Source organism: Lycorma delicatula, chromosome 1 (assembly GCF_047948215.1).
Source record: "Lycorma delicatula isolate Av1 chromosome 1, ASM4794821v1, whole genome shotgun sequence".
Lineage (NCBI taxonomy): Eukaryota > Metazoa > Arthropoda > Insecta > Hemiptera > Fulgoridae > Lycorma > Lycorma delicatula.
Window position 1 is genome coordinate 263,506,292 of NC_134455.1, and position 14,078 is coordinate 263,520,369.

At 42.1% G+C, this 14,078-nt stretch overlaps 1 protein-coding gene across 1 annotated transcript in view; it reads right to left on the reverse strand.

Moving 5' to 3' along the window:
• LOC142317819 (uncharacterized) overlaps positions 1-14,078 on the reverse strand; it is a 160,965-nt gene that overhangs the window by 63,867 nt on the left and 83,020 nt on the right. The window contains exon 2 of the mRNA XM_075354368.1: positions 1,721-1,822. Coding sequence (XP_075210483.1) covers positions 1,721-1,822 — 102 coding nt within the window. The remainder of the gene's footprint in view (positions 1-1,720; positions 1,823-14,078) is intronic.

The window sequence follows — 14,078 nt, forward strand, 5'->3', positions numbered from 1 at the left end:
TTAAAAAAATAATAGAATTAAATTTATGTTAAATAAAATATTATTAAATGAAATTAAAATATTTTTATTAAAAATAATGGGCTTCCTGGGGAATTGCGTGTGAGGCTAGAGTAGTGATGTATGCGAACCCCTCGTGGGAGGCTAGACCGATCATTACCCTCCACTGGTAACAAACGGAATGCCCTTGGGGCGCTATTTTGAGAAGTGTAATGGGGGTGTTCTTATCATATCTCTGCAAAAAATCGTCGGAGTTTGTTAGTAGGTTGAAGGCTAACTTTCAGGTACACTCTCTATCTAACAGATCGCGGTTATTCGGAAATGTATATTTATGTATAACGTTTGTCTGTTTGTATCTTATTGCATCATGCAAGAACTGACCGACTGATTACTTTCAAATTTGCAGGATACATTCATGTTATTCCAGGGAAGGTTTTAAGCCATCGACTGAGGCCCTAGCTCCCTTGAAGGTTAAAATAATAAAAATATTCATTATTTCTTCGCCCCCAAGGAAGGTGAAGTCGTGAATTAAAGATATTCATTAAGGAAAAAATAGATTAATCTTTTATTTCATTATTATATTTCTGCCACCACTGCAAAAAAATAAGTTATGAATTTTTCGTTGTCAAAGGTGTGTGTATTTTAATTTACTATTATTACTACCTTTTGTAATTTAGTTTCTTTTTCAGGTTTCTATAAAGCCTAACTATTATAATTATTATTTATCAGTATTATTCTCACAACCGTGAGGATAACGTACAGTGCGAGGTCCAGGGGGTGGAGCTCTCTTGGTAGACAGGAATGGCGACCGAAGCAAGTTCCGTAGGTGTCCAGGGCCGATACCCCAGGCAAATCGGGAAGAAGAACGAAAGCAAGCTCAAAGCCATGGGGTAGGCCTTTTGGTACCGGAAGGCCCTGAGGAGCCTCGAGTTGGCTCCGGGATTAGTCTGGGTTGACCTGAGCTCCGAGGGTCCAGGTTCTGGTTAGACGGACCGGTTAGTAATAAATAAATCTCTTGGGTTTTTTGTTCATGCTAATCTTAAAATCTATTGAATCTATTGACATCAATGTAACTTTGAACGCTCAAAGCAGGTGCGGAGAAGGAGGTTGAGATATCGATTAGGTTAAAAAGAACCTGAATTATTACAAATTGTATTCGCTTACCTTCTTGACACACCCACAAGTTAGTCTGAAGTGTGCCGTATTGTTCGCTTCACTACTCTGTCGCTACCATTATGTCGTAGTACAGTTTCTTCAGCGGCCGAGTTGATCGAAAAGGTTAATAAACTCATTAAATATATTAATTTGCATGATGGTGTGCGGTTATGAGAGTGTGTGATACTAGCACGAAGAAATGACCAAGTAAATGCCATAAATAGTTGCATACTGCAAGAATTTCCAGGAAAACATTCTACTCCATTAATACGATTTTGAGCGAAGAGGATGCAGTTCATTATCCAACTGAATTTTGAATTATTTAGTAGCATCAGGATTACCAACTCATACATTAAAATTAAAAGTAGGTGTTTCAATATAGGCTTGATTTAAAGATATAGTCTGGTTTTTAAAAGTAACTGTATTTTTCTAAGACAGTTACACGACTGTCAATTTATACATCACAAAAGAAAAGAAACAAAAAATGGATATAACATGACCAAAAATTATATACTAAGATAACAGTTTATTAAAAATAAGAAATATATAAACTTTTCATAAAAATTACCTGATTCAACTGCTAAGAAATGTTGCAGTGATAAAGAAGCCTTTGTTTGCCCTTGCTTGTATCTATCTTTACTATCTCTGTATAGTTGGAGATGGAGGCAATCTGAAAAAGTTAAAAAATATAAGCATTTAATATTGAACAAATTGAAATAACAGTTTCACATCAGTTTTGGTAGTATTAAAATTAAAATGGCACTAGCAATATATTGATGAGTAATTATGTTATGTCTTTCTAGTTGAATAATTAAAGTGATAATTAGTGACATTGATTATTAAAATTGGATAAACATTTGCAAAGTTACAAATTTATATATATTTGAGACATCATAAATCATACGACTATCGTAACTTACATATGAGTACTATCAGAAAAATTTGCAATATTCATTTTTTCAAGTGTAAAAGAAATTGATTAGTACTTTGGGTCCTTAGAATACCAATTCTTTTAAACATTAGTTACAACATGTATTTTAACTTTAGCCTTCGGTAATTCTATGCAGTAACTATATTGTGTAACGACTTATTTTACATTATTAGGTATTATCTGTAAATGATATTCATTTAGTAAAATAAAAAAAAAAAATCATTATTTTTTCAGTAGCAGAAACATATTATCATTGTAATTATTGTTGAGACTCGGAGATATTAACAAGTTCTATTTTCATATGGAATAAGGTTTTGATGAACTAACCTCCATTACTAATTTAAAGTTTTTTCATATCAACGAATGCAGCTAAATACCATTTTATATTATCCTTGAAATGGTCCGATTCATTTCAGTAATTTTAGATATGGCATTTTTCATGAAGTATAATAATATCTGTATATATTGTGTAACTTCATCATGTACGTTCCGTTTGTATTGGATAACAAATAACAAAAGGTTCTGGTAACGACGTTTTTATTTTTACTATATTAACATATAAAAACCAGTTCAATATAATATTCTAACAAAACTGAAAAAGCAAACTATAATCTGTACAAACATACCCGATAAACAAAGGAAGTGCTTAGGTATTTGTATCTTAAGAAAATTATGTAAATTTACACTGCAATAAGATAAATTCTAAAATTCTCATTGTAACTGTGATGTCATCTTTCTTCACTTTGATTATTTCATAACATCTGATGATGTTACGAATCATAACATAATCGTTTTTAAAACGATGATGTTGAAACGATTTTGAAACGATGATGAATTAAAAACGAAAAGAATTCTTTTAGCGAATGAAATTCTGCCTGTTATACAAATATGTGTGAATTTTTTTCTGGCCTCGGGAATTCCTAGTACCTAAATTTGTTTTGTAATCAGTAATAATTCTTATTAGAGTTAAAATACGTCCAAAAATTTAAACGACTATCTGATGATTCACAAAAAGTGATAAGAGAAAAAGATTTTGCTCTTTGATTGTTCGAAAAATTCCTGATGGCGCCTATGAACTAGTAAGAAATTTGCAACTACCCTCATGTAACACGAAGAATCTACTATCGCCTGGAGAAATATCAGTGACTGACTTAAAATCTTAAAGCTTACAGCACCAAAAAATATTGCCGAAATTATCGATAAATCCATTTTAAGAAGATATTCTTTATTGAATTTCCAGTGTGACCGCTGAGCCCGCGAGTTTGTTAACCAATTCCAGAAAGCTGTTTGATTTCGATAAAACTAATTATCAAAATTTAATAAAACTATCAAAAAGTTTAGTATTAAATTCGTTTCAATAGCAAAGAACAGTTAAAAATTTAATCTGGCAGTACTTTTTACTTTCAATTATCTGTGTGATTTTATCACCATCGACTGATTCGTGTTTAAATTATTATTTTTTTAAATTCCAATAGAATGAACTTATGAACAAATCTCTACTTCAAAAACACACAAATACGAATAATAATAATTATTTTAAAGTTCGTTAGCAATTATTTTGAAATATTAGTTTTTTAATATTACATGTATCAACCCTGATCAGTATTTATTAAATTAAAAAATTGCATCTATTCATGGCCAGCCACTTGGTACATAACTGTTACCACGTTAGCATTAAAATGAGGTGATCTCCAGATCGATCTGCCAAGGGTTTGGCATTTTTTTTAATGTATCACTTCATAATACATCTTTTTCGTTAAAATACATGTATTCCAGTGCGCGGTGACCTGTGTTCCTTGAAATGGGGATCCAGGCGCTTGAGTGAAATCTCGCCGTCGGTGTGGAAAACCATGGTTGGATGTAACAACACAGCGCTTTGGCGAAACAGGAGGCCGGTTTACTATCCACTGCCGGTCAATCGGCTCATTTACGACTGAACCTTCCGCTTGCGGGATGGACGGGTGGACAGGCGACAGCTCGAGATACCTGACAGGACTAGTTTCTTGTGGGTGAATTGGGATCTATATCTCCCTAGTAGCCCTGGAGTCCAGATGGGCGTCCCAAATGTATGATTCCGTGATAGGTGGGGTACTAGGGAGACGAAATTTTTAAAAATCCTCTTATGGTTTCTACAACCGAAATCTTCGTCCGTCAACCCCGGGCAACCTTAAGGGCAAACGCCCTCGTTCTGAAGTATCTCTTCTCTCGACTTCACCGTCGAAGAAGAAGAAAGGTGTAGATTTACGATTTGCGCCGATAGTTCAGTCAAGAGAAACTCCTTGACTACAATATCTAGTAATTAAAAGAAACTTATTTTTCAAAAATAAGTCCCTTCGTCATAGCTAAAGAACTCGCGATGAAAGCTGGCGGACTAGTTAAGAACGCTAAAAAAATACAAGCTGGATTATTCATTGAAGCGCTGAAAGACGTAAAATCAGGGAAATTATTACAAATAAAACAATTGGCAAACGTTTATGTTATTGTCGAAGCTCACGGTACACTTAACTATTCCAAAGGAGTAGTAGCATGCCATGACTTACTTAATTGTAATGAAGAGGAGATTGTTAGCGAAATCGCGTCGCAAGGCGCCATCGCATGTAAGCGATTAAACATGAGGAGGAATGGAGAAATCTTGCCCTCTTCCTTTCATGTCCTCGCCTTTAATAAGCCGTCGTTGCCTGAAATAATTAGAGCCGGAATCAATCGGTTGGATGTGCTCGCTTACATTCTGCCACCGATGAGATGTTTCAAATACTAATGTTTTGGTCATATCTCCGATAGATGCAATTGCGAAAGGATTTGTGCATACGGCGAAAAAATCCACGAAGATTAACCTTACAAGGAAATCCCTTCATGTGTGAATTGTGGAGGACAACATTCAGCAACATCTACAAATCGTCCTACTTTCAAAAAAGAAATTTCGATACAAGATACTAAAGTTCTTAGAAAACTTCGTTATCATGAAGCAAGGAAAATAATTAACACTCAAACGCCCCGCCGAGAGAAAATCCTTTGCGCAGACAGCTGCGCCTAACACACATACATCTTCGTCGCGGCTAATTGAAAGCTTCATAAAACAACTGACACCAGCTCTAACTACAGTTTTAGATAAATATATAGGAAAGAAATTCTCTACATTCAAACCAGTGTCGCCGACTAGTAGACAACAGTCAAACGTCAACGCCAGATTAAACAAAGCATCGATGTCGCAAATACAGAGGATCACTGAGGTTAAGCGCAACGATAAACAGCAAACCAGTGCTGATAATAAAGGAACAACGAGTTTTTCAAAAATCAAATGTCCTTTGGAACCTCAAGATTTCCCTCAAGGGAATTAAATACAAAAAAAAAAAAACAGAGGGCGCAGAAGAGCGATATCTCTGTTCAAGAGGTTTTAGAGAAAATGGAAACAACACAAGGCGCGACAATGGGACCTCCACCGCCGTTAGTTCACGCATCCTCGACCGGATTACCGAAACCAGCAAATCACAGTCTAACACAGGGCGCAAACTCTGCCAAACCCTGATGACTGCTATAGTCTCAGATCAGGAGAGTGACTGCAACTCTGTGGACCCACAAACTGACCCAAGTTTTACTACGGTTGCAAAAAAAGAAGATAAGATGATCAGAAGATAAATCACGCCCATAAAAGAGATGGTAAATATAATACAATGGAATATCAACAATTGTGTCTCAAATTTGTCTGAGCTTCGACTACTTATAAATGAGCACAACCCTACAAGCATGTGTCTTCAAGAAACAAACTTTAAGCTGAAACATGATTTCCGTCTACGAGGATATAATGTAATACGTACAGATGTTGAACCTCACCGCCGAGCAAGTGGGAGTGTTGTCACTCTTTTACGTTCGTGACCAAAACGGTTAAATACTGAGTTACAAGCAGTCGCTATACGTCTACTATCTTCGGTTGATATGCCCGGTCATACTGAACACATTGATGAAGACATAAAAGTAGCAACGCGAGCAATTTTAAATTTACAGGAAAACATTCCTAAAAGAATCGTAAATTCGAAGAAACTCAAAGTACCGCGGTTGAGCGTCGAAATAAGTATAGCACTTAGCAGGAAAAAGAAGGCCTTAAATTTATTCAAGAAACGTCCTACCCCGAATAATTTAATCTTTTATAAAAAAACATCGTGTCTACGCCAGACGTGCAATATTATTTGCGAAAAAAGCATCCTAGGAGGCACATGTATCTTCTGTCGATAGCAGAACACCTGCTACTCAAGTATGGAAGAAGGCTATGGCTATAGCTGGCCAGTCTCAAGAGAACAAATATAACTAAACCTTGTAACGGAAAACGACGTTTTCTACAACGTACCGTTTTCATTTGTAGATTTCAATCATGTTCTAGAAAACTCCGGTGATACTTCACCCGGATATGATGATATTCCATATGAATTCGTCAAAAATCTTAAAGACTATGATAAAAAATGGGTGTTACACTTACTTAAAAGAATATGGGCCTCAGCCTCATATTCACAAATGCGGAAATAAGCAGTGATCGTACTTCTTTTGAAACAAAGAAAGGATCCTTGAGGTGTCAAGAGTTACAGACCGATATCTCTAACATCGTGTTTCGGCAAATTCTTGCTCATTTAGTATGGTTATTAGAAGGAAGCAACTTTTTTCATCGTATCAAACCGTCTATATAAAGCGTCATTCTACAAATGATAATATGATAATTCTTGAGAACGGTATGCAGAATGCTTTTATTTTATTTAGAAGCACTTCGTAGGCGTATTTTTCGACCTTGAAAAAAACATTTGACATGACCTGGAGGTATGGAATTTTAAAACAAATTCATGAATGGGGACTATGTGGAAATCTTCCCATGAGTAAAGCCAGCTATTTATCTTAGCGAACTATAAAAGTACGCGTTGACAACATTTGTTCGACAAGTAGGCAATTACAAAGTGAAATTCCACAGGGAAAACCCATTAGCGGTAATCTTCGATAAGGGCTTTTCATGGCGTCCTTATGTACATAAATTAGCAGCGAAATGCAAACGAATATTAAACATAGTAAAATGTTTGTTGAATATCAACTGGGGATCGGGGAAGTTCTTCTACGTCTGTATACCTCATTGATACAATCAAGAATCAACTATGGCTGCGAGTTTATTCCTCGGCTCGAAAGAGCTATTTAAAAGCCTTGGACAAAACGCCGGAATACAATACGCGACTGGAGCGTTTTGCATCAATCCCGTTGACAGCCTTGTATGTGAATCAGGATTGTATCGACAACGTTTCTGAAGAGACATCCTGTTACTGCTCTATGCGATCAATGTCACGTCACCACCGCACCATGTAAATGGATCAGCCTTTCCAAGAAGCTTACAACCGGCGTCAGATCTACCAGGCCGGCCGGAATCACAGCTCGAGAACTGATGGAAAAGTACGACATTGTGCTTTTCAGAGTTGTTGAATCAACGGTATGTGAATCATTACCGTGGCTACTCTAGCCGACCATTTGTCGGCTTGATTTAGCATTTTTTAAGCAACGTAATTCTCAGGAAATAATTCATAGTTTTTGAGAGCTTGTGAGCGAACACAACCAGGAGCTGATTTTATACACGGATGGCTCTAAGACGGCGCACGGGGTTGGCAGTGCCTTCCATTGTGCGGGCGTTAGTCATTTGCGGTCCTTGCCGGCTGTTGCATATGTTTATACTGCGGAGTTGAATGCCATTTGACAAGCCCTGAGGTATTGTGAGCACTATCATGTAACATCGTTTTTTATCTGCAGCGACTTAATGAGCAGTCTTCAGGCACTATAGGATGCGTGCTCAACGGATCCCTGATGAACGTGTTACTTGCGCTGCTCCGAGTGCTAAGCAACAAGGGGCAACAGGGCAAATTAATGTGGATCTCGAGACATTCCGGCATTGCTGGAAACGAGGCTGCGGATGAGGCAGTTCGTGCGTCTTCTGATGTGCTCGAGCCCGAGGAAATTCCCGTCAGACCTGGCGTTCGATGTTAAGTATTACGTGTCTGCTTGTGTCAGACATGAGTGGTACAGACTTTGGAAAAGGTTAACATCGAAATTCAACGCCGTGAAGCATTCTCCTTGCAAGTAGACCAACCCCTCTATGATCAAGAGGAGAGAACAAGTTGTTATAACAATGCTGCGAATAGGACAGACGAACCTAAAGTCGAGTTATATGTTAACTGGCAACAATTAACCGGCCTGTGAAGAATGTTAAAAACCATTGACGTGTAACACTTAGTGGAGGATTGCATTGTACATGGAGACCTGGGTCGTTAATTTAAAATTGAAGGAGGAATAAAGAAAATTTTGAGAAATGAAGAATGTGCTGTTAGAGACCTACTGTCTTTTCTTTTTTCAGCGGGTCTCTTCTACTGTATTTAAATTTAATTTTAGAAGGCATCTCTTCCACATATAAGTTTTTATGTCCAGAGAGGAAAAAGAGTTAGTTATTTATTTTGTTTTATGTCTGTTTTGTACTGAATGGGACCATTTACATCCCATTTAGTTTTGGAGCTTTTATTAAGGACTAAATATATTTGAAAACGTGCATCGGTAATTTTTAAATATTAATCATATATCCTAAAGTGTTTGTATGTGTATCATCATTGTGATTTTATACATTTTTTTTACGCTGTCCTTTAAAACTGATACGAGCCACACCCTTATCATTAGTGTGGTATCTTTTATTTATAGTCTTATTTTAAGAATTGACAAGGGCTAATGACAGATCCATTGCTTTTGAGGCTTCTTTCCGCCCCAACTGCCGGACCACTCTGGTTCCCTTGAGGAAGTACTCAGCAGTCATACCCAATGCTGGATTTTGGCTGTATATCGCCTTGAGGATTTCGAGCTCCTCTGCCCTCGTTACCCTTGGCAAATCGTACACTAATATTTGTGGCCAGCAACTGATCCTTCAGCACCCGTTCTTTTTCAGAACGTCGGCCTCCAGCAGCCGCTTCACCTACTGCTCATTTACGACCTCCAGAACCACTCCATGGTTCCTTATTTTTGTGACCCGTGAGATCTGGAACATTTCTCTTCACGCGTCCAGGACATTTTGCAGGGTCAGCTCCGTCACCGCAGACGAAGCTCGCGGACCAGGCGTTACTGGGACCCCCCTTAACAGTGGTCCGCTTAATTTTGTTAGCCGGCGCCTGGACTGGTAGCGGGGACTAACCCGCTTAGGGCCAGGTGCGGCTGTTACCGCAGCGAGGAGACAGGCTTTTTTACCTTCTCCTCCACCCGTTTCAAAGAAGTGTGGATCTTACCAAGTACCCTCCCCATTACCGGTTTGAAGCCCCTGACTCCTTCCACCACCTGGTCCCCCTTGCCGACAGCCGATGAACAACTGAATCCAAGGCACGGTTAGCGCCCTGGAGGCTCTCACATTTTAACGCCAGCTCAATAACCATTTAGCTACATTCAGATACGTACGAGTCGACAAGCTGCCGAAACTTGATTAAAATACGCGGCTCCTTCTTTGAGGAGATTTTGGATCATGCGGCCCGAATTTTCCTTGATCCACCCTAAACTGTTGAACACGGAGTTCACCTTTATAAGCTTCTCCCCGGAGACCTTCCGCTCAAAGTAGATCACCACATTGCTGTCATCAGCCACCCTCGACTTCGCCAGAGGACGCCCTTCCGACTTGGCTAGCCCCTCGCCGCCGTGCTCTTCTCGTGCAATTCCAACTATCATCGCCTTCCCAGCACAACTAGAAGCAGAGACTACCGCAGGTTTTGCGTGCAATGCCACCTGATTGCGAGTGAGTAGGGGTACTTCCACCGCGCAGGCCACGGGATCCTTAGCCGGAGCCCGCGGTCTCGGCGGCAACCTGCCGATCGACCTCCGCAGTGCGAAGGGGTCAACGGCCACCAAGTCCTTGGCGAAACCCAGCAAGTTGTCCAGACTATCCCCTCCGGACTGCCGCTCCATGCCACTAAAAGAGAAACTACACCAGCTGCAACGCCAGGCACTACGTTTACAGCTTGTAAGAACCTAGCACCTGACACAAAACCAGGTGAGCGTCCGTAAATACTGTCCTAGCAAGGCTGTCTGTTCTTACACAATCCCGCTCGAACGGTCAAAAGCTAAAATGCTCCTAATATATGACCACCGGCAGGGTCGGAGCGAAATCGCTTCCCGAACCTGCCACAGGACCTGAAATTTCCTTTGCCTCACAAACTACGAAATAGGGACATCGACACACAAAGGAAACGCCCTTATTTAGACGACGGTGGCTCTGCTGCAACACACTACGCCGCTGTTTTTTGTTACACTGCAGCAACGTAGGTTGACTAATTGCCACCGATGATTGTTCAACCCCGACGACGAGAACGTAGACCACTGCTCTTGCTGAAAAAGAAACCGGTAATGCAATGCCAGTCTGCAGTACGGGGTGCAGGTCGCACGTCATAGTCCGGGGCGAAGATCGTACATAATACTGTGTATGGCGACGCCTGAACTGGGGGAAGCTTTCGAGGACAGTCGTCACCATATAGAACGCTTGAGCCTGGGACAGTTAAACTTGCATCGTTCCCGGGGAGCCACCAATGAAGCCATGAGGATTCTTGAGGAGGCTCCTGGATCCTCTTGATCCAGGAGCCATACACGGTCGGGGATAGGGTGGTTGGCTTCCACGGAGTTGATGTTATTCATTCTCGTGGGGAACGGCCGTTCTCTGCGATCGTGGTCGCCTCGGTCTTGTTGGGTGTCTTCTGAATGCCTCAGTTTTCTGATGAGCAATTTACCGTCATGCGACTCACGAGGGGTACGCTCGATGTTGTACTGGTGTCGGGATACTTCCAGCTTGGATGGAGTATCGATGACTTGTTGGCGAAGTTGGGGAGGATTCTGGACGGTTTCCCGGGCATCAGAGTGCTGGTTGCTCTGAACGCTAAATCCAAGTCTTCCGCCTGGGGTTCACTACTCACTGACTCCAGAAGCGCTGATCTCGCACAGTCGTTGAAGCCAGGAACCTCTACTTGCTTAACGAGGCAGAACAACCGCCGACTGTCTCTTCCGAACCGGGGAAAAGTTACACCGACGTCACCTTGGTGACTGGCGATCTTCTTAGGTGTACAAATAGTTGGACTGTTTGGCCCGAGGCCAGTGTGAGTGATCATAAACTTATAACCTATGAGATCGCTTACAGTGGCAGTCCAAGAACTCCAGATTCGGGTCGCTATAACCTTAGGGACTTGGATCAGTACAGACCGCGGCGTGAGTGTACGGCTGTCTTACAGGGATTGGAATGGCGCATGGAGCTCAGGGAGGAGGTGGAATTGATGACTGAACAATTCGGCCGGGCGATCAACAATGGCTGCGATAGGGTCCTACGGTGGCCTCAGCCAATGGACGGACCCTTAAGTAGTGGCCAGCCCGCTGATCAGAGAGTGCCAGGAGATGTTATGACTGCTGCTTATGGGGAGCCGTCCGTTAAACGCAGGTGGAAACCTGGAAAAAAGTGGTGGTCCTCTGACCTTAGCCTGGTGCGCCCAAGAGCTAGGTAATAAGTACGTTCATGCCATCAAGCAAGCCAAACTCAAGTTTTGGCAAGACTGCATGCGCGAGTTGCAGCGCAGCCCCTGCCAGCTCGCGAAGTTATGTTACCAGCCAATGCCATTGCACATGCTGTCCAGTGTTCACACATGCAGGTATGGTGGTCGTGAACACACTTTAACATCTGTGTTGACTTACCAGGCGTTCCTGGATACTCTGTTTCCAGATGCTTCGGAGGGTGAAGCAGAAGTCAATGTTAGGGCGGGTGAGACACCATTCCCTGGCGTACGTGCTCTGGAACCCGTATATATTGACCGAGTGGTTTCTCTAATAGCACTCAGAAAGGCACCGGTGATTGACCAACTTGACCCGGATATTTTCTATCATCCGCTGCCTGTCATAAGATAGCCGCTTGGAAGGCTGTTCTTGGGGTGCCTAAGCTGGGGTTGCTTTCCGACGCGTTGGAATGTGGCTTTGGTGAGGGTGTTCTTAAAATCAGGAAAGGATCCGAGTGAGGTCAGCAGTTATCGATCCATCAGCCTCTTGCCGGTAATCGGCAAGTTGCTTGAAAGGCTGGTTGTGGAAGGGCCCTGGGAAAGCATCGATATGAACTCCCTTCTAAATCGAGGCTAGTATGGCTTCATGAATGGGGTTAGCACCGAGGATTGCATCTTAAATGCTCTTGCATAGGTTGAAGACGCCGACTGTAAATATGTTTTGATTTACGTTTCGATTTATGTTTCGATTTTTATTGACATAGAGGCAGAATTTCCTTCCTTGTGTTGGAGTTCTGTCCCCTGTGAGTTGGAATGCCGCAATGTTCCCGTAGCCCTGCAGGACGTAGTGCGTGACTATTTGTCTAAGTACGGCTCTGCTTAGAGATGTGCACCTGGCGGTGGAAAAGTCCGTCACCAGGGGAAGCCCGCAGGGTTCCTTTCTCGATCCCCTACTGTGGAACCTGGTATTTGACGGATTTCTGAGATTGACATTCCCGGAAGGGGTCACGGCCCAGGCTTTCACCGATGACTGTCTCCTGTTAGTTCGTGGTAATTCACGACCGCAGCTAGAAGACCGGGCGCAGGTAGCTTTGTCAACCGCGGACGGCTGGATGGACATGCAAAGTTTAAAGATTTCTGTGCCCAAGACGAAGTTTATGCTTCTCAAGGGTGCAGACAAATTATCGTAAAGTCGTAACCCCCACGTTAAGTATAAAGGCTGTGTGATCAGCCGAGTTAGAATTCATAAGTAACTAGGTGTTTTTTTTGATGAGAAGTTGCTGTTTAGTAACCACATTAGGGAAGTAGCGGTGGACGTCGTTTCTGTGATGTACAAGCTTAGGAGGGTTGCTCGGAAGGACTACGGGCAGTCGGGCCGTCATTTGTATATGATGTACCGAGATGTCTTCGAAAATATGGCCTCTTATGCTGCGTCCGTTTGAGCGCATAGGTTGGACAGAAATAGAGCACTTATTCAGAATTTAAGGAGTACCCAGCGCAGAGCATTAATAGTATGCACTAGTGTTTTTAAAACAACCTCCTACGAGGCTCCCACCGTATTGGGAAAGGTTCTCCCAATCGATGTAGTAGTGAAAGTTCGGGAGGCCATGTGGAAGTTGCAAAGAGGCAGGGAGGCCGAGGTATTTGTGATGCGGTTTCGAGCCAGGCCTGTACCGGAGCGGAACGGTGATCACAATCCACCGGTTCTAAATTTCGTTCAGTTGTACATCTTCCGCCAGAGGAGGAGGCTTTACAGCCTCGCAATGGATGCATGGCAGCAAGAATGGCACACCACGACTAAGGGAAGGTCCTTGTATAGATTTACATACCACTAGGGGGGATGATATTCCTCTCCTTCGTTTTTATGGGCAACGGGTGCCCAAGTGCTATTCAGCCACGCGAACTTGAACCAATATTTGTTTCGGTTCCGTCTGGCAGACGAACCGTCTGCGGGGAGGTCCAGTCGAAAGAACATACGATATTCGACTGTCCAGCTCTTGGAGGGGCCAGAACTCAGGCTACCCTGGAAATTTGGGGTCAAGGGGAAAATTGGCTACTCATAAGCGGCGAGTCAATGTGGCGTCTGCCGCTTTGTCGTACCGTGTGGCAGTTCCTTGATGCCGTTGCTTTGTTCAACCGGCATCAGTAGTTTATTTAAGGGAAAGACTCCTACCTCACTGCTGTGGGAAGCCTCCCGAGAGTTATGGCTGGCCATTAGCCATTTATTATCCTAGCGCTTTAATATTGGTGGACAGGTACTTGCTGGCATTCAGCGACCTAGGCGTGGCAGCGAATTGCTGGCTTGACGTAACAAATTTAATTTATTGAATGTCATATATATTTTAGTAGTTGACGGAGTGCGCCTACCCATTTTAGAATATATGACAAATGAGCGGTGGGACACGAAGCAAGTGGGTGTGGCACCATGCTTAGTTTGCTCACGCAATTAGGTTAGTTCTAGGAGCAAGTTAGGAGACTGGTCGCTA